The 19,566-nt window shown below is 39.8% G+C and overlaps 5 protein-coding genes across 7 annotated transcripts; 2 read left to right on the forward strand and 3 right to left on the reverse strand.

The window, feature by feature from the left end:
• The first annotated feature begins 293 nt into the window (after positions 1-293).
• Positions 294-8,076, forward strand: LOC6556539. 2 transcript variants are annotated; one of them, XM_001985312.3, is made up of 5 exons: positions 294-1,239; positions 3,467-4,330; positions 5,825-6,267; positions 6,323-6,889; positions 6,959-8,076. In XM_001985312.3, the coding sequence occupies exons 1-5, from the start codon at positions 1,062-1,064 to the stop codon at positions 7,544-7,546; spliced, it is 2,640 nt and encodes an 879-aa protein (XP_001985348.1). In that variant the 5' UTR covers positions 294-1,061; the 3' UTR covers positions 7,547-8,076. The 2 variants fall into 2 exon arrangements, with proteins under 2 accessions (XP_001985348.1, XP_043071575.1); XM_043215640.1 differs by lacking the exons at positions 294-1,239; positions 5,825-6,267; positions 6,323-6,889; positions 6,959-8,076 and adding an exon at positions 3,314-3,399 and having other exon boundaries at positions 3,467-4,571.
• Positions 8,077-8,671: 595 nt separating this feature from the next.
• LOC6556407 lies at positions 8,672-12,988 on the reverse strand. Of its 2 annotated transcripts, none has more exons than XM_001985311.3 (5): positions 12,413-12,988; positions 10,061-10,332; positions 9,892-9,968; positions 9,639-9,809; positions 8,672-9,572 (listed from the first exon to the last, which is right to left on the reverse strand). In XM_001985311.3, exons 1-5 carry the CDS (start codon positions 12,450-12,452, stop codon positions 9,521-9,523), a joined length of 612 nt encoding a protein of 203 aa, XP_001985347.1. In that variant the 5' UTR covers positions 12,453-12,988; the 3' UTR covers positions 8,672-9,520. The 2 variants fall into 2 exon arrangements, with proteins under 2 accessions (XP_001985347.1, XP_032590674.1); XM_032734783.2 differs by lacking the exon at positions 12,413-12,988 and adding an exon at positions 11,102-11,146.
• A 101-nt stretch (positions 12,989-13,089) lies between these two features.
• On the reverse strand, positions 13,090-14,247 carry LOC6556411 (transcription termination factor 3, mitochondrial). Its single transcript, XM_001985310.2, has 2 exons — positions 13,456-14,247; positions 13,090-13,392 (listed from the first exon to the last, which is right to left on the reverse strand). The coding sequence occupies exons 1-2, from the start codon at positions 14,237-14,239 to the stop codon at positions 13,115-13,117; spliced, it is 1,062 nt and encodes a 353-aa protein (XP_001985346.1). The 5' UTR covers positions 14,240-14,247; the 3' UTR covers positions 13,090-13,114.
• Positions 14,248-14,358: 111 nt separating this feature from the next.
• Positions 14,359-15,410, forward strand: LOC6556416 (vesicle transport protein SFT2A). Its single transcript, XM_001985309.3, has 4 exons — positions 14,359-14,588; positions 14,785-14,954; positions 15,027-15,144; positions 15,269-15,410. Exons 1-4 carry the CDS (start codon positions 14,517-14,519, stop codon positions 15,398-15,400), a joined length of 492 nt encoding a protein of 163 aa, XP_001985345.1. The 5' UTR covers positions 14,359-14,516; the 3' UTR covers positions 15,401-15,410.
• LOC6556419 (phosphatidylserine synthase) lies at positions 15,243-19,274 on the reverse strand. The gene is made up of 6 exons (XM_001985308.3): positions 18,540-19,274; positions 17,225-17,483; positions 16,586-17,151; positions 16,308-16,518; positions 16,160-16,244; positions 15,243-15,868 (listed from the first exon to the last, which is right to left on the reverse strand). Exons 1-6 carry the CDS (start codon positions 18,842-18,844, stop codon positions 15,831-15,833), a joined length of 1,464 nt encoding a protein of 487 aa, XP_001985344.1. The 5' UTR covers positions 18,845-19,274; the 3' UTR covers positions 15,243-15,830.
• Between the last annotated feature and the right edge of the window lie 292 nt (positions 19,275-19,566).

A 19,566-nucleotide genomic window follows, 5' to 3' on the forward strand; every position in this document is an offset into this window, starting at 1 on the left:
CAAAGTCACATTTCGACAGATGCAGGCAACACTTGCAAACATTTTTGAGGTAATTCTTATTTCCTAGCGGCAAAAGCTTTTGCAGTTTTCCTTCAACCTTACGCCTGTGCAAGCGTCGCGACGCGGAAAATTCGCACGGCTGAAAGCGGCTGAAAATTCGATTCAAGTGCCAACTTCCTATAGGCAAAATACCAGTGAAAAAAGTGCACGCGTTTCAATACCAAATCGGCATTTGTGTAAGTGTTTGTGTTGGTGATTGTGTGCATGTGTGTGTGTGTGATGCAGCGCGCTAACACAAAAATGGCAAATGTTGCATATAGACAAGTTTGAATTTGAATGCTGCAATACACGGAAGTGTTAAAAAAGTGTGAATTGTAAGAGTGACAGAATTGGAAATCGTAACACTCTCATATATAGAAATCGAATTTCATAACAGATAAATCGATCAAAGCGCAAACGTCAGCATCGTCGTAGTCGTCCCTTAACCGAAAAGCCCTGGGAAACCGAAAGCCTCGCCATTGTACCAAAAAAAAAAAAAAACGGTACGAACGAGGGGGCGGCTTTGGGTGCTGTGTGTTCTGTAACAGCACACAAAAATCATCTGCAGGCAGGCGGGCGTCAGCATCAGCTGTGACGCTTGCAGCGACAGCAGCATCAAAAAGCTTTGCGGTGTTAAGAGGCATAGCCAAAGGCAGCAAAGAAGACATAGCAGCATAATCATAATAATAATAAATTAAGAGTGTGTGAGCGAGTGAAAGCCTCGCAGCTATTCTTAGACTATTTGCGCAAGTGTCCACCTATTAAGCAGAAGCAGAACCCGCAGCAGCAGCGCCGCCAAGGACCACGCCCACGATCAAAGGCCGCCCATCAGAGCAGCAGCAGATTTGTCGTTGCCGGCGTCACTGCTGCGTGAATACAACGTCATCGTCATCAACGGTTGCAATTTCGTATATAAAACCAAAATTTATGCTTTATATCGTCACGTGGCGAGCAGTGGCACGTCGGGTCAAGTGCAACAGCAACAGCAGCTGAGAGTCGCTCAAATACAATTGCGACACAAAATGTTATTTGCCGCTGCCGCTGCCGCCAGCGGTAATAAAACCGTTCGTTTGGGGTCGGCTGCTGTTGTTGCTGCTGCTGCAGTGCCGCCGCCAGCTGCGCTGCTGCAGGATCACCATCATCATCAGCAGTTGACCATCAAAAACTGTTCTCAATCGCAGACGGGCGAGCGCATTTCGGGTGAGTTCACTCTTGTTTTTTTGTTTTATGCAAAGCTTTTTCGTTCTCTTGCGTGCGTGTTCTCTCTCGCTCGCACCTACTCACTAACTATGACGCTCTTAAGTTCGTTGACGTTTCTTCGCGTCTCTGCCAACGCCGAAGCATTCTGTTTATTTTGGTTTATGCGGCAGTTTCATGTTATTTATACATTTCAGCATAGGTTAACACATAAATAAATAAATATATATATATATATGTATATGTATATGTATATATATTGGCTATGAAAATTGGCCACAAGTTCTTAACAGTTTGTTGACTCTTATGTAATTTTTATTTTGTTTGTATCACTTTCGCCTTGACAATTAAATGTTTGTCTCATTTTAATTTATTAAAAAAAATAGCAGGCTCAAAATAGTTAACAGAATGCTGTTTGCCGTAGTTTCCCCAATTCCTTGTACATATTTCTTGCATCGCAAAACTTTCCATTGCGGTGCGTCTGCCAAAGCAATGAAGAGAATACGAATAAACAAGTCAAAACGAAACACCAAAAACCCACAAATAGTGTAAAACACGTGCAGTTACTCACACGTACTCACACACACATTGAAATACTTAGCAGAGAGAGAGAGAGACAAAGAGAGAATATCGCTTAACCGATAAGCAGTTAAAACTGCAGGGTTAATAATCATAGAAATATTATTCAAACAAATTGCGGATTTAAGAACATCCCAATGCGCTGCAACTGTAAAGTCCGCTCCAGTTCTCACAAAAGCTGTGATACACTCACACCACCACACAACGAGTTTATCTCAGTGAATTCTTTCATGCTCTGTTCCACTCTTGTTTTTGTTGTCCCAGTCATCGCCAGCTCGCCGGCTGTGCTTTTTTTTTTGCCCAGATAAAACAATCTGTCTCAGATTTTGAAGGCCAGTGAAAGAAAAGCCGACAACTAGAAACAGATGGATAAATGTTTTATGATCTAAAGTTATATGATATCTGATACATTGTGTGTATGTTTGTATATCACTACAATGCTTTGTCAGAAGCGCATGTGAATTTGTATATATATGTGTGTGTGTGTTACTTTTCGTTCTACAGTGTTAGAAAAACAGTTTGCCCGCGCTGATGGAAAAACAGTAAGTCACACACACATACATGTATATATATGCATAATTGCAAAGCTGTAATCAATAAGCCTAGGCCTTGATAAAAGAGAGAACATTTTTCATTTTCTTTCGTAACATTTCACCTTTCACTTCTCAATTGCCTTTTGGCGACTGTTTTATTTCTATGTGAATATGTATGTGTTTTAATGAGATGTAGTTTTCTGTCTGTTATGGAATCTCCTAATGGTAATGTGATTGAACCCAGAAAAACTCTTATCTCTTACAATTTGCTATCTCTCACTGTTGCTATGCGCAAAAAAAAAAGAAGAAAAGAATAAGAAAGAACGCAACTTGGAAAATTGTAAATATTTTGAGTAGATTAGACAGGCAATGTTGCATAAATATTCCATATGTCGCTGAACTTTTCCAATGGCAAGTTAAAATGCGAAATTCCTAAACTTTGTTGAGTTATGTTGCCAAACTTGCTACACACATTCAAATTAAGTACATATTAGCTGTTATAGACGGTTTTGAGCGCATTATGAAATAAAATATATAAAATAGAGTCTACGAAACTAGAAGTGCACACTTAAATACAACTCAAAATTGAAGACTTTTATATTACATATATCTAATAGTTTAAAAATTTTTGGAAAACTTTCGGATGTAATAAATTCTCAATTTCCTTTTTGTACACGGAAATATAAATGGATAAATAACCGCAGAGTTTAGATTAGTATGTAAGTAAATAAAAAGAAGAATACCCAGATGTTATACCATTATACAATTTGAGAGTATTTCAACATCGTTGAGCTTTTAACTGAACTTTCGTCTTGTGAGCGGGAGAGAGCGCCTCAAAACGAAAGAGAGAGAGGGAGAGAGAGAGCACAAGCGTGAGTACGGAAATGGGCAAGCAAAGTATAAACTGCGATTAATATGCTGACTGCTGTTGCCGGCGGCTTCGGTGTCGGCATTAAATAAGCGGCGGCTACCCAATTCTGTCGTCATTTCCAATAAGCACGTTGACGAGATCGGACGCGCGTTCGTTCGCCGTTTAAATTTGAGAGAAATTGTAAAGTTGCTCGAACCACGTTGTTGACTGACACACTTAATGAGAAATTAAAAATTAAATTTTGCAGGTACATCAGCAGCCAAGTCAGTCGCATCCTCAGCCGTTGCTGCGCCAGCTAAAGTCGAGCTAATGGAGGCTATGAAGAAATTAGATGCTGATCTGGTTGCATTGTTTGCCACCGCCGTTGAGCCCACCTCAATGGATCAGCTAAAGAAGCAGCAGCATCTGAATAAAGTGGAGCAACTGTGGACGGAGCAGGAGCTGCCGGAACAGGTGGAGGAGGAGGAGCTACCAGCAGCAGAATGCATGGCTCGACCCCAAGATCAGGCCACGCCGGAGCTTTTCAAACAGGTGAATGCCTTGCAACTACATCTGGAGGCCTTAACCCTGCAAGCGGAGGGCACCAAACTCATGGAGCTACTCCAAACCGAAGTGCGACCCATTTTCACCGTCGAATGTCAGTTGTCCAAGGAGTTGATCAAGTCTGTGCCACGTGCTCCGATGTTTCACCTAATGCAATTCGAATCGGAGAAGTTCCAAAGCCTGACGCAATGCACCCGTTTCGGACAGACCCAGCAGCGCCAGGTGCAAGTATCTGAGATGCTGGAGAGCGGCAATGAAATGGGCAGCATTAATTTTACGATCTGGTGGCGCGAGCCTGGCACCTGCCTCAACGAGATGCTCGGCATGGGCTGCTTGCCTTTGGCAGAACTTTACCAAGCCTCACTGCTGGAACAGTGCAAATGCATCGCCGTCCAGCGAAGGGATCTCCACTTGGCCAGCTTGTATCTGAAGATCAGTTTGCGTGCCGATCAGCAACTGATGCACTGCAAGACTGTTACCAATGGACAGACACCAGCTGAGGGTGGCAACAACAACAACAATAGCAGTGGCAACAATAATAAGAACAACAACAGTGCAGCTGCCGCAGGTGAATATATATGACTAAATTTGCGTGGGTGCAACCAACAACAACACCAACACAACAACAACAACTGCTACATCGACAACAACAACAAATTGCACACAGAAGTCATTTTATTGACAACGTATCTGTTGCCTCTGCTGCTCCTAATCAGGCTTTATCATCTACTGGTTGGCGTCTTTAAATTGATGCACATCTTGTTAAACTCAATAAAAAATTTTATTTTATTTGCAAACGAACAAAACAATACTATTTTTTCGTCTTTTTTTATTTTAATCCCTAATCACACAGCTACACATGACAATATTTACAGTTATATTCTTATATCATTGTTTGCATGTTTATATAAATACATTTTAAGTTGCGCCCCGCAGTGGCTTGAAAAAAACTTGCTTGCATATGTTAAGTAGAAGTGGGAAATTTATTCATTTATGTTAAGCATAACATACTATTAACAGAGATCGTTGATAGTGAATTTTGTTTAGAAGAATGTTTACAGATGTTAAGTAGAAGTGGGAAATTACTTGCTAGTATTGCACATAGCATACAAATATTAACACTGATCGTGGTAAGTGAATTTAGTTTAGAAGGATTTTTACAAATGTTAAGTAGATGTGGGAAATTTACTCACTTGTGTTAAGCAGAGCATAAAAAAGCACTATTAACAGAAATCGACCTTTATTGTTGGGTGAAAGATCGTTAGTCTATTTATTCTGTTAATTATTAAGCTATATGAAAGATTTTATTGGTCATCTAAGAACGCTTAACGCATTTCTTCAACCAAAACAAACATTTTGTATGCAATTCTATCCTTTTATGTTTTACTTTTTTTTAAGTTGTTTAAACTTAAAATAATCAGAAATACTTTTAATATTTCTGGGGGATTAGAATAGGAGGAATAGTCAAAAAAAAAAACAGAAAACTATTCGAAATCACCTTAAATCTACTTTAAGTTACAAACAAAATAATAATTTAATTTTTTAATTAGATGTTTTTTTTATTTCAAAGTGCATAGCATGAAAGTATTTTTAAGTATATTATTTAATATTTTTATTTAGTCATACATATTTATATGATATTTATTTTCAAGAATTTATGGAAATTAAGGTTATTTTTTTATGCGTTTCTTACTTTATAACTTAATATTTTTTGAATAATTAATATATTATTTTACTTAGTTATTCATCTACCCAAGTTAATTGAAGATTATATTTGAATTTAATCGCTTATATCATTCCACTATGCTTTATTAGTATTCCAATTATTGGCCTGGCCAAAATATCGGTTCCCCACTCTGCCCCCAGTGTAGTCTATGCAATCTAGTATAAAATCCAGGCACATTCCCGGTTCCTGGTTCAATGTGATTGATTCACTTATCATGCGATGCAACGTATTCGTTACATCTGCGCATTTTCAATATTGTTATGCAATCGCACTGGGGATCAAGGGGCAGCTACATAATCTCGCTGATCTCGTTCTGTTTTCTCTCTTCTGCTGTAGGCAACAATAATTGCAACGGCAACAGCAACAACAGGGACTCCTCAAGGGCAACTGCAACCACGCCGCCAACAGCGAATAACAAAGTCTCATTGGAGATAGTCAACTTCATGGCCGAGACGAGCAAAGTGCGTCTGTTGCGTGGCTATATCTATGCCAGTGAGACACGTCATCTCTCCGCCAGCGATGCCGGCAACAGCAAGGAACTGGTGCTCCAACCCTTCTGGCAATCGCAGCCACTCAGCGTCCAAATGAATCCGGATGGCGCCTTTCAGCTAAAGGAACAGTTCGCCATCCTCAACGACGAGAAGTTTCTGCATAGCGTGGAGCGACAACAGTTAATGCTGGAGGTGCGTCCACTGGGTGGACAAGTGCATCTGCCACTGCATCAATTTTACATCGCCTACAGAGATGACAGCATTACCAATCACCTGTGCAAGGGCAAGGTAGGAATTGAGAATATAAAATAAAAATTACAATTTAAAAATTAATTTATTGCAGTTGCCCGTCATTTCCATTGATGGCTGGACGCCCATTGTGCATCCGGAGACCCAAAAGCAGCTGGGCGAGCTCAAAGTGCTGCTGGCAATTGGCAGCGAATCGCAGATCGCACAATTGAAGCAGCTGCGCGGTTTCGATCCGGACAACAATCAGCAACCACTGCGACGCACCACAGATCTGCTGGACATGCTCCAAAATGCGCTCGCTGCCCCAGCAACAGCCGCAACTGTGACAACTTCAACGCTTGAGAAGATTCCGCCACCAGTCACCAACTCCCCGTTTAGCTTCAGTTTGCAAATTGTGGGTGCTGCTGGGTTGCCTCTAAATCCTGGCTATGGCAAGAGTGGCAAGAAGCAGCAGGCCAAGCGGCAGGCGGCAGCCAAACGTTTTCCGCCCAATGAGCCCCCAAACACTTATGTGACCTTTCAGGCTCTGGATTGCAGTGGGCAGCAGACGTACAAGTCGCACGAGGGCTTAGTCTATGCCACGCCCATTGTGGAACTGTCAACGACACCGCAATGGCACAGCAAGTTCCAAGTGCAGGTGTCTGTCGATTACCTGAGCAATGTGAGTAGAGAATGGGAATCTCCATTATCGTCCTTTATTAATAAATACCTTTCTCAATCATTTGGGCAGCCCCAGAAACTGTTTATTTTGAAGGTGTGGAAGAAGACGGCGTTGAGTGCGGGCACAAGCAGTGAACCGACTCCTTTGGAGGATGCTATCATTGGTTTTGCCGCTTTGAATCTGAATCGCAGCAGCGCCGGTGGTTTTCCCACTGGTTGGCACAACATTGTCGACTTCAATGGTCGTGTGACTGGTGGCCTCGAGGTGCATGTTCAAGCGTTGCCTGCTCCCGTTCCAGGCAGTGTGGACAATGCCATCGATCAGTTTGAGCAATTGCCGGAGTTGCGGCACTTGCAGCTCGGCCAGGCCATTAAGCGCAAATTTACAGAACTGGAGCAAATCTCGAATAGATTGCGCAGCCGGCTGGTGAATGTGACAGGGGAATCGCTGCAATCGCCGCAGTACGATGTGAATGCAGCGCTGGACAATTGGCAGCCGGAGGAACTGCAACAGTGGCATGAGGATGATGATCTGGTGGCTGACTTTGAGCGTGCATTGCGTACTCCAACACCACCGCCACCGCCACCTGCAACAGCAGAGAGCGCAGAGGCCACCACTCCCACCGCACAAGGCCGAGCCGATGCTGGCAAGGAATAGCCCCGGCTAAGGCTCAATTCTCTTCTAGCACATCAATTTAGTAAAAAAGGAAAACAAAGAAAAACAATTTACACACTTTTTCACACACTCTCGATGTCTACGCAACGGGCTCAAACGTAGTAGTTATATGATCTTTAGATAACCATCTATATATATATATATATACAATTATATAAACATATGTAGTTATATATATATTATCATGTGCTGTACTTAAATTTGGCAAATTATTTGTCACAATTCACAAATTCACCTTTTGAATGGCTGTCGAATAGCATGAAATCAAATCAGAGGCGATCACTTGGCGATCGCTTCCCTAATTTGCCAAGATATAAACAAGCAATTATTGAATATTGTTTAAGTCAACTGTGTTATTGAGCATACTCGACAGCGAATACCCCCTATAAATAGTGTTAAACCCACAATTGGCTCGATTCGCCATTTATGTATTAGTTTTGAAACTGTGTTAATCACCTAAGTATTTAGTCACTATTACTTAATACAAATTAAATGCTATGCAAATTTAAAAATGAACTTTTTTTCGTGGGGGAGTTTACAGTTCTACTCGTATATAGTTAACTGAAGCGGGTTGAATATTATATTGCATTATATATATGCAAATTAATTTAAAAACTTTTTTTAAATCTGAAATATATATTATTAAATATATATGCAACTGAATATTAAAAAAAAAATTGTTTTTGTGTCTGAAATTACAGTTCTACTTGGTTATAACTAGCTGAATCAGGTTAAATATTATAATGGAGCTCTACCTCTTCGATACTTTCCCGATTGCTAATATGTATAAATATATATAGAAATTATTTATATGTGTTCCGGCATATTGAATAATATTAAAGCGTGTGTTGTTATAATCAATCGTTATGACAGTTCCATTAAAACTGATAATCATCGACGGACGAAAACAAAATGTATAATCGTGAAATTTCCACACTCGCAAGTTAGTCATTTGTTGACAGTCAAGTTGAATTTCACAACAAAAGCAAGCATATATTAAAGTGATGAATTTGTGATCGTTTTGATATAGTATTATTTAATTTGCGCTCTTTGTATAATTTTCCCCAACACTCTTCCGGCCATAAATTAGAAATACAATAGACGTCATTGTTTTTAAATACATTTTGAAAAATATTTTTAATATAAAAATGGTTATATTCTTAGCTTAAGACTACTATGTACGTGTGAGTGCGTGTGTATTTTTTTTTTTGCTCGGGGCAGCTGCCTCCCTGCCGAACTCTTCAGCTTTCACTTTTATATGCTAGAAAATCAAAACATGTCTGACGCGGAAAATATGATAATTGATATACATATGTATCTATATTATTCAGCTACAATATGTCTACATGAATATTCAGATATATATGTATGTTTGTTTACGTGGTACTAAAGTCAATGTTCTTAGAATGCTTGCTTATTTTTCTTTCTTCTTTTCTTTCTTTTTTATGTCACGAATAATGATTTCCTCAACTTTGGACGCAGCAAAACAAATACAGTTAAAGAACTCAAATCATTTGAAATCATTTTACTGTATTCGAAGAGAAATGCGACCTTTGCTTCAGGTTTGTTCATGAAGGTAATTGGTATTTATAAAAACTGTATAAAATAGATGTACGTATACAGAAAAATCTGTTGAACCCACTGCCTAGGCATTAGCTTATGTTGCTTACAAATAACATAGTTATGCTTATGTGTGCTACTATAAGTATATATGTATATTTATGTATGGATATATATATATATATATATATATGTATCTGATGAGTAGGTTAAAATTGTTTTGGGTGGTGTGAGCTGGAATACGTTTGGCTGTGGTTATTGACACTGATCCACTCTCGATGTTTCCACATATATATGTATTTATTTATATGGAACGTTGCATGTTCTGTTTTCCGTTGATTGATTGGATTGCTGTGCTGCATATTATATTGTTGGTTAAAACATATACGGCGACTTTCAGTCAATGACCACGCGGGTAAGTAGTATACCACGCTTGCTCAGCCATATCCTATAAATGTAGATATAAACATATGTCATAATTTCAAATAGAAATGTGATTATAATTGAAGTTTACCCGAAACCGGCGCCCAGCAGCAGCGAGAGGACATTAGTAACTAGCAATGAGTAGAGAATTTCGCGGGAGAACAACGAATTAGCACCCAGACGCTTTAAGCGTATGGAGTAACCCGAACTCTTCTTCTTCTCATCCTCATCTCCGGAATTGGAGCGCTCAAATTTCCAATCTCTGCAATTAAGCCAAAAGTAAACACATTAACTAAATCCAATACAAATAGATATATAGATATGAAAATAGGTTGCTTGCTTACTTTGGTGGCTGCTCGTCGGCGCCGCGATTCCAGTTCTGCAACCAATCTCCATTATCGGCTTTTTGTTTATCGCCAGTCTATTTTGGGATTGTGCATATATAATTAGTTCAAGTGACAGTCAAGTCAAAACAAGGCAAGGCCATTTGATTATCTCCTCAGTCACACTCACCTTTGTCCAATAATTAATATACACATTTCGCAGCTCATCATCCGGGCAAAGTTCCGATTGCGGACTGTTTGGCGGACTTTTGGGGCTCTCGTGGGGTGTATCGCGTCTCGAACTGGCCAGGGATACGACGCGACTGGACTGATTTGATTCGCGTTGTGCCTCGCGCAACAAACGCAAATATTCCTCACCGTTGCTAAAGGGCAGCGGTGTAATTCTGTCGGGACTCTTAATACCAGCCATGGCAGCTGTTGTGCTCAGTTCAATCCAAGATTCTGTAACGTAATAATCATTAAAAAAATATATAAGATCAATTGTAAAATGGATTAAGTACACAATAATTAAAAAGGATGAAAACAAAAATCCGACATGGCATTTTTATGGCCAGCAGTGCAGCTGTAATTAACAGCGTCATTATTTTTAACAGAGGTAATAAATTTTTGTTTATTTTCAATTATTAGAGTTGGCAGCTTTTCGTGTTAACAGCTCCAGTTGTATGTTAACAGTTCAAGCCACACTAACAGCTACGCGTGGGCAGACGCTGTACCCTTTGTTATTGTTTGTTTTGGCTGTTTTTTATAGCCGCTGCTGGCAGCACTTCATAGTTTTAACAGCAGCAGCTATTTTCAGCAGCTGCGCATTGCCAGTGCTCAACAACCAAAATGCCGCCCCCATTTTTGTTATTGTTTGTCTGTGTTCTGTTTACGTAGACATATGTATGTATGTATTTGTGTGTCAGTTTGTGTATGTGTGTACGCGTGAGCCCCATTGATAAGGCAAACAGAGAAAAGCAACACAATTTCCGTTTCGTTTCGTTTGTGTTTTGTTTTGTTTATTACTGATGCATGTTTTGTTTTGTCTATGGCAATATCATCAACCAATTTAATGTTCAAACAAAGCCAACAACGAACATCAAAGATTGCAAATGGGATAATTACAGTAGTAGAATATAGTAGTTGATGCTGATAATCAGCAATAAATAAATACATATTTTATGTTTGCAATCAATTACGCCACAAACTTAAACAAATTTAAAACACTCACGTGGCAGCAGACCGATCATCTGAATATATTGAAAACCAAACGAATACTGAAAAGTTGCACACAAACAGCAAAAATAAATCATATATTTGAACAGGTAACAAAACAAGAAGCGAAAACAATAACAAAGCTGACACATAAACAGGTTAACAGGTACAACTGTAAATCGGGGAAATCGGGAAACGTTCATTAAGGGTAGCAAATCAAACATGGCTTGCTGACTCACAGCACGTAGGCAAATGGCAAAATGGCCTGACTCCTCTCCCTCTCGCTCTCTTTTGCAGTTCGTTTCTTTCTCTTTGTATTTGTTTGCATGCATGTATGTGAGAGTGCAGCTGTTAAGCCCTGATCCCAGGCTGTCAAGCGTTCAGCCCAATGAACCGCCTTTTGTTGACTGCATACACATACACATATACATATACATATGTACATAGTCTCAGATTTGCTTGCTTTTATCATACATATATAAATGAAGTATACATATATATAACCACAACACACGTTTTTGATAATGAACTTGCCGCGTCACACACAAAATGCTACTAGGCTAAAGTCGCAATTTCTGGACTATGTGAAAAAGCAAGAACAAAAAAAATGAAAAACAAGTGCCATAAGGCAAATGCCCTCCAACAATTGCTTTTAAGCGAAATTTAGCACACACACTCACATGCATAAATACATGAGTGTGTTGTTGCGGTAAAGTCAAAATAAGCCGCGTGACGTCAATGAGGCGAAATATGATAAAAATAACGATAATATACGAACATATTTAAATATAATAAAGTGCAATTGTAAATAAAGACAGAATGCAAGACACGTAGTATGTATGCCTGTATGTGTGAATGGCGTTACTCCCTCTCGCCCGACTGTGATTTCCGATTCTTCTTTGTCTGCTGCGAAGTTGGCAGCCTTTGTTGTTGTGGTCATCGTCTGACGGCTGCTGCGCAAGAGAGACGCACACACACACAGCATAACAAAACAAGAATGGCAATAACAAAGTGGAGCCTTGAACAGTATACATATGTGTTGTATGCATGTGTGAGCAAATGCAATGGAGATGCGCACACAGTAAGCCGACCTACACACATACATACGCACTTACATACAAACATACAATTACAAGCAACATCTATTTTTAACTAGATACAAACATACAATTACAAGCAACATCTATTTTTAACTAGATACAAACAATAATAATAACACGTCATAGAAAATCAAAGTATTGTTATTATTATTGATAAATACCAACACACCACACACACACTCATATATATTTGTATGTGTGTGTCTTGAATGCGATTGTAAACTTACCGCCCAGCAAATCTTCTGTCGATTTTGGTGTCGTAGACATTTTGTTTTTTTCTCTGTGTATACGTATGTTTTTTGTTTGTATATATTATTGTACGCTACGCCCGTACAGCAGTCGAAATTCTTTTATTAGTTATTTTTGTACTAAACACGTCGTCCAAAGATAATAACCCGTTTGTTATTATTGCGGTGCAAGTATTAATTTATGCAGATTGAACTAAACTCTTCGCCACAGCGGCCCTTGTATTAGACATATGCGTTTGTATGTATGTGTGTCGTATATTTTGTGTCAGTGTATGCGTGATAAAATGCGTTTTATTTTTTACAGTTCCTGTTCCGCCTGCACTAATTTCTTGTTTTATGTTTTTAGCTCAAGTTAGCAGCTGTCGTTTCTTTATATACGCTTAGTGAATAATGAGCTATTTCATTTAATAGAAGTGTAATATACAATTTTCTTTTACGCACGCTGGTAAAAACCTAATGCGTAGTTCTCTTAAAGCTGCTGCTTGAATGCAGCACTAACCACAAACGGCTCGTTGAAAAACACGAAGATGACTGCTCGCAAGCACAACAAAACTGCCACCAGACGAAAACAAAAAACGAAACACGGCAAGGAAGAAGAAGACCGAACTTAACGCGTACACAGTGATGCCAGACAGACAAAAGCAAATGCAGCCCTGTTGTGTGCGCGCACTTAAACTTTTATTAACGTGTTTTCAAAAACAAATCAAATGTTTGCAAATCACTTTTCGCCACATTACGCACAAAATAAAAATTGTTGCCTTGCACAATTTCGCTGGGTGAAACATACAAATCCTTTTGCGGATCATACTGAGCACGTCCCAACAGTTTGAGAAATTCGTGACGTTCACGCAGACGAAACTCGCGAGAGGCCAACAACTCAGGACATTGAAGGATCTGCGCATGGCTCAGGCCCATCTCGTTGTGAGCATAGCTGAAACGCTCCACGAGATCATCGGGTGCTGCAACAGGCAATAGTTTCTTTTATTAGTATGTTAGATGTTTAAAAGGATGTTTTTACCTACGTATCATCATCAGACGTGGCTTGTGCACAATTAGCGATTGCAGCTCCTTGTAACTGAAGCCCATTTCCTCGCGTAACGTAAATACAGATTTTCGCAAGTGCTCCATGTTGTAGGTAATCAGTCGTGGCTCCTTGGTTGCCAGCAGGCGCAAATCGTGCCCACTCAGGCCGAACTCCTTTTGAAAGTAGCCCAAACGGCGATCAACGCGTCGCGTTGAGAACATTAACCAATATGGATTCTGGGTGAAAATACGTCGACGTGCCTCATCCGAGAAACGCTTACTGCGCAGATACTCGACACGCGTCTGCAAGTCATCCAGCTCCACCTTGAATAGTAGTGGATTCTTGGTAATCAACACACCAAAGTCATGCGGCGATATGCCCTGATCGGACAGGAAAGTTAAATAGGGTTTCACATTCTGCTCAAAGTCCAGGCGAAGCACAAACTGACCCAGACCCTTGCGCCGCTCAATGCTATGCAGATCGACGCCCAGACTCATTAGCTGCTGCAGTGTCTTGGAGTTGTTTACATGCGCAGCCAAATTGAAGGTGGGAACATGAGCTTCACGCTTGCCAAAATCTAAGGCGATTTCATCTCGACGCTCGTTTCTTTTTAGCCCCACATCCTGTGGTGGTTCTGCTGTTGCGTCTAGCACACTGAACTCACTTGGTGCCTTGCGCAGCGCACGTAAATGGCGCAATTGATCAACAATCACATGTTTATTTGTTACAATATGTGTGGTTTTCTGTATTTTATTGATGTTACGTATCCAAGAGCAAAGCATGGCAACAGCTGACTGTTAGAGTTGCCAGACTATGCCGCAGGCGGCAAATACATACGATGACCTTTATTTTTAAGCTATGCGTAGTGCTGGAAAACATCAAACACTCTTTGAATATCGATACTATCGCATAATGTAACAGCACTAGTAGACATTCCGATCTTGTGTTTTTCTTATTGTATTCTTTTGATAGGTAAACTTCATAAAATAAAGAGCATTAATTGGTTTTGGGCAATTACCTTTATACACATAGAACGTAGAAATTAAATAACTTGCACCAATGGACAAACTACGCCGTGTTTTAAGTGGCAATGACACCACACCGGAGGAAGAGAGCAGCATTATTACCCAGGTAAAACCACAATTTAACCCATAATATTATTAAGCGGTTAGTTTCGCTTCTGCGGACTGAAACTGTAAACTGGCATGCCCACTCCCTTTCTCTTCCCATCCCCCACGCGCTCACCCCCTGCTGATCGTAAGTCTGATCTGTGACTCAACGCCTTATCAACTTTTGTTATTAATGTTGTTGTTTTTATTAACTGCAGATTAATGATATGTCAACATTAAGCTGGAGCACCCGAATCAAGGCATTTTGTATTTGCTTTGTGCTTGGCATATTGCTCTCATTTCTGGGCTCAATTGCGCTCTTTTTGCATCGCGGCATTGTCGTCTTTGCCGTTTTCTACACGCTGGGCAATCTTGTATCGATGGCCAGGTGAGTTGAGTTGACAAACCAAAGATTTAACTTGAGCAGAAGGTGCGAATTGCTAATTGACATCATTTGCAGTACGTGCTTCCTTATGGGCCCTTTGAAGCAGGTGAAGAAGATGTTTGCCGAAACGCGTCTGATTGCCACCAGCATTGTAATTGTTGCCATTGTGATGACTTTTGTCTCCGCCATTGTGGTAAAGTATATTCCATTTATTTAGAACTTTTCAATTCGTTTTTTATTTATTTTTTTTGTTTTTTGTATCATCTTTATTTTTTGAAAACTGATCTGGTCTGTTTTGTTTTGTTTTATTTTTATAGTTAAAAAAAGCCGGCCTCACACTTATATTCATAATCATACAAAGCCTGGCCATGACTTGGTATTCGCTCTCTTACATACCCTATGCACGAGATGCGGTCAGAAACACAGTTTCCGCATGCTTTGAGGTTTAGCTAGTGTGTTTTGTTTTTGTACAGAACTTTTTAGTTATATATATAAATATATATGTATATTCAGTTGATGAAATTGTAATGCTATCAATGTAATAGTATGTATTATTAATGATTTACTTATGTAGCTCTTAAGTTTCTTAAATGGGCAATTATTAAAAAATGTACTAATCTAGTTTTAGAGCTTAGATGTCTTTCTCTTTTCATTTGTTTTTTTGCTACACACGATTGCTTATTAACAAATTTTCGTTGGTTTTTAATATCATTTATACACATACAATACATACAATATATAAATTTAATTTAATCAGTACAGTTTTTGCATAAAGTGTATGTACATATTTTTGTTTTTGTTTTTTAATAGAAACGCCCCCTTTATTTGATTTTGTGTTTATAGTTTAGGTATTTCTTTTTGGCTTACTAAAACATGGCCTCATTCGAATTTCTTCTCTTTTGTTGGCGACACATTACCTAGAAAATCGAAAACAGTCACATTAATCAAACAAATAATTAGTTAAACAATTTTAATTTTAATATCGTAGTGCGCTGTGCTAGGCCCATCAGTGGAAATACTTTGTGGCACATGTGCTTAGGCACGCAAGAATGCAGTTCCAAAGAGAGCGGAAAGAAAACACACATTAAAATGAGAATGAAAGTGAGTTAAAGTTGCAACAACTTTCACAGCATAATGAGAACAAAAAGAAAAAAAGAAAATGAAGAGTGCAACACATGTGTCAATTGGTTAAATACTGATCGATATACCTTTTGTTGGTGTATTCTGCGCACTGTCCAATTGTCGTTTATTTTGCGTGGGTGTGGGTGAAACATCGTCCTTCCGCTTAAGTTGCTATCGAAAGTATAGAAAATATTAGCAGATATAAATTAGATTTGGTTTTTTATTTGGTTTTACCTGCCAGTAGACGGCCACGTAGACGAAGGACACCGATATTAACACCTGTATGGTCAGCCAGATCACAATGTTGATGGCTTGCGTGCGCTCAAACAACTCCTTGCCATTCTTAATGCAAAGGATGGCTTCGGAGACCATAATGGCGCCGTAAACCCAACATTGGGTGCCGACGCGTTTGCAGCGCGTATCGGTCACATATACATAATATTGCCTAAACAAAAGAGATTCGCATGAAATTAGTAAGCAATCAGCAAAAACAAAATATATAAAATACTTGCCTAACTGAGGGCGCCACAAACAGACCAATGAATATTAGACGACCAATGACAATGAAATGATCGGGCGGCATCTCGAAAATGTGCTTCAAGAAGAACGTGTTCAGTTCGGTGACCTGCCAGAATATGACCAATTGGATGACGGCTGCGAAACGCATGGCCGTCGATTTGGGATCCAGCCAACGGATCGCTGACCAACTCTCGGGCGTAAATTGTAGCATGGCACGCTTGATTTTGCCCGTCGTTGTTGAGATATCCTTAATGCTGGCCCATTTGTATTCACGCATCTCGAGTATCTGGCAGATCTTGAGGCCCACCCAAATACCGAGGCCATTGCAGATGATCACATCGAGGATGAGGGCGTCCCACCAGCACTCAATGAAATTGGGCAACAGATGGGCAAATGTGATCTCCGTTATTTCCCACATCACTGAGATGGCCCAAAGGATGCCCATGTGGCGTATAAGTATTGCCTTGAAGGCCCAGCCCAGAAAATGGCCCCAGGCGAACACATCCAAATGACCCTTGACCCGATCCCAGCTAATGTCCGAACAATTCACACCGTATTCCTGTCAAAATCAGAGATTTAATTTAATGATTGATTGGGCAGCTATAAATGCATACTTATTTTGTCAGATTTACCTTCTCCATGTCTATGTGAAAGTTCCTTAGCTTCGGATCGAGCCAATAGAACATGCTACGTATGGTTGAATAGTTTTGGAACATGAGGAACTGCAGCAGGAGCAAATACAATACGGAACAGCCAAACAGGATGCGCCAAACTGCCGGATGCGGTCGGGTGAATGGTCCATTTGGAAAGGCGATAACCGAAACGATCAGAAAGAAGAAGACTATGCATAACAGTCCCGCCCACAGATTATCATCCAAATTCGCCTCGTTTCTATAATTGAAATAGTAAAGTGTCGTCAAATCAATTATTCTTCTTGGCGTTGTAATGTTTTCCATTTGGTTAGCTAATCAGTATCAGTGCCGACGAACTTTGGAACGGATTGCGCCACAGAGTCGATGACCTTTCGTACACACTTAAAACACGAGATTCGTTTTTTTTTTGGCCCCCTCTGACACATTTGGCAGAGATGTGATCATAGATGTAGACACGATCAGTTCCGATCGGTCACGATGCACAAAAGGCACGACAATTCAACTAAGGATGATTATTGTATGTTATATATTAAAATAAATTACATTTGACAGGCAGAAATGTCACAGAAATTCGATCTACATTGAGTAGTTCACAGAAATTCGAGCAAATCGTACAGCTCTTTGCTGTCGTATTGGAATTATTATTATTTTGGTCTCTATGTTCTACAATCAAGACAGTTCTCAATTCAAAATCGCTCAAGGAATTAAGCTAGGCACCATAGAAAATTACTTGCCAATTTTTACTGTTAAAAGCTCATTGAAATTCTTGTATACCAATCGATCTACTATCTGATTATATCTATGACAATGGATTAATTTGATATGCTTAGTCAGCATTTAATGACGAAATATATTTGAGGACCACGTAAAGATTAGTGGACTTATTGGAATTTGCATTTGTTTTGTCTCGTTCTGATCTCTATTCTAATCACGACAGTTTTCATTTGGAAAACATTTAAAAATATAACGTTAGGCAACATAAATCATTACTGAGCACATAGATGATAATAGATTCATTTTCTGCGCCTACTAAATATTGTATATAATTTGAATTGATTTTGTTTTGTCACGCGGTCATCTCTATACTATGTTCTAATCATGACAGCCAGCCAAGGTTGATTGACAAGTGTCGCAAAAAAGAGAACAACAATTGCTTCACTTATTTCATCGGTCGTCTTGACCAAGTTAATGCAAATGGCACATTAACAAACCAAAATAGAAAGATCGATACGTGTCCGTACGCTACTGGCGCACTAATCTCTTCCACACACATACATCTATATATTCCAAATACCTGACGAAGGCGAAATACATTCCGCAGAGTATGGAAACGGCCAGCAAGGTGATTGTGTGCGGCTTGTAGAAGAAATCCAAGGAAATGTCATCCACTGGCCGCTCGTTGACAATTACGAAAGTCTTTGCGATTTCCTCTTTGCGCCGGTTGTTGCTATTGTCGCTGTGTTTCGTTGGCGTTGCTGGTGCACTCGCTGCCCCCGATTTGTACTTTGCGGATGCGATGTTGGAGTCACCAGTGCGCTCCTGTTCCTCCTCGGCATCGCCTGCGGTTGGCGTGCCTCGTGAATTGGAACGTTTTTTCATGTTGTTTGTTTGTGTTGCGGCGATTTCAATAATCAGTGTTTGTTCGATGGCGTGATTGTTGCTGTGCTACTGCTGCTACTTCTGCTGCTGCTACTGCTGCTGCTACTTCTGCTGCTGCTGCTTCTGCTGCTGCTGGTGATAATGTTGTTATTGAGTATTGAGCACGCGGGCAGAGCAACGAATTGCGCAACATTCGTTCCAAAGTTTATGAGATGCTCAAAGACGCTGTATTTTGGTTGCTATTTTAGCCGAAAATGTCGCTTATTGTATTTATTAATTGTTCAACTCAATCGATTAATGTTTTATTTAATGATTTTGAGTTTGCTTCACTTGCTCTGTTGTCAATTAATCAGCATGCTACGCGGCGCCTTTTTGCGTAAGCAAGAGCAAAAGAAATAAACCTGCCAATCTGACACTTGCCGGGCAGCAACTACCACAAAATACGATTTGTTGTGACGACACAGCGCTGCCAAATGCCACAGCGTTGCCAGGCAGCTGTAGTCTTCTTGGGTATGCCGAAGCAAGAAGAAGAGCTAATAATTTAAATGTATACCATAAAATTAGCTGTTCATTTTATTAATTTTCATTTTTAATTAAATATTTATACATTTTTGCAGGTAATTGAGCTTTTTCATTTGCTTTCAGTGTTAATGGCGTTGCCAGACTTTAGTAGAACAGACGGAAAACAGCTGATTCACTTGTCTGCTAAGCGCGCACTGCTA

The sequence above is a fragment of the Drosophila grimshawi genome, unplaced genomic scaffold, assembly GCF_018153295.1.
Source record: "Drosophila grimshawi isolate 15287-2541.00 unplaced genomic scaffold, ASM1815329v1 contig_44, whole genome shotgun sequence".
Classification (NCBI taxonomy): domain Eukaryota; kingdom Metazoa; phylum Arthropoda; class Insecta; order Diptera; family Drosophilidae; genus Drosophila; species Drosophila grimshawi.

Excerpts from the sequence above, each read along its gene's own strand:
- LOC6556539 (XM_001985312.3), top strand. The coding sequence starts at position 1,062 with ATGTTATTTGCCGCTGCCGCTGCCGCCAGCGGTAATAAAACCGTTCGT. Across the intron at positions 1,240-3,466 it reads GACGGGCGAGCGCATTTCGG|GTACATCAGCAGCCAAGTCA; the intron begins GTGAGTTCACTC and ends TAAATTTTGCAG. Across the intron at positions 6,890-6,958 it reads CTGTCGATTACCTGAGCAAT|CCCCAGAAACTGTTTATTTT; the intron begins GTGAGTAGAGAA and ends TCATTTGGGCAG.
- LOC6556407 (XM_001985311.3), bottom strand. The coding sequence starts at position 12,452 with ATGTCTACGACACCAAAATCGACAGAAGATTTGCTGGGCG. Across the intron at positions 9,810-9,891 it reads GCCGACGAGCAGCCACCAAA|AGATTGGAAATTTGAGCGCT; the intron begins GTAAGCAAGCAA and ends GCTTAATTGCAG. Across the intron at positions 9,573-9,638 it reads CTGCTGGGCGCCGGTTTCGG|GATATGGCTGAGCAAGCGTG; the intron begins GTAAACTTCAAT and ends CTACATTTATAG.
- LOC6556411 (XM_001985310.2), bottom strand. The coding sequence starts at position 14,239 with ATGCTTTGCTCTTGGATACGTAACATCAATAAAATACAGAAAACCACA. Across the intron at positions 13,393-13,455 it reads GCCACGTCTGATGATGATAC|CACCCGATGATCTCGTGGAG; the intron begins GTAGGTAAAAAC and ends TGCCTGTTGCAG.
- LOC6556416 (XM_001985309.3), top strand. The coding sequence starts at position 14,517 with ATGGACAAACTACGCCGTGTTTTAAGTGGCAATGACACCACACCGGAG. Across the intron at positions 14,955-15,026 it reads AATCTTGTATCGATGGCCAG|TACGTGCTTCCTTATGGGCC; the intron begins GTGAGTTGAGTT and ends CATCATTTGCAG. Across the intron at positions 15,145-15,268 it reads CTTTTGTCTCCGCCATTGTG|TTAAAAAAAGCCGGCCTCAC; the intron begins GTAAAGTATATT and ends TTATTTTTATAG.
- LOC6556419 (XM_001985308.3), bottom strand. The coding sequence starts at position 18,844 with ATGAAAAAACGTTCCAATTCACGAGGCACGCCAACCGCAGGCGATGCC. Across the intron at positions 17,484-18,539 it reads ATGTATTTCGCCTTCGTCAG|AAACGAGGCGAATTTGGATG; the intron begins GTATTTGGAATA and ends TTTCAATTATAG. Across the intron at positions 16,245-16,307 it reads ACGTGGCCGTCTACTGGCAG|CAACTTAAGCGGAAGGACGA; the intron begins GTAAAACCAAAT and ends TACTTTCGATAG.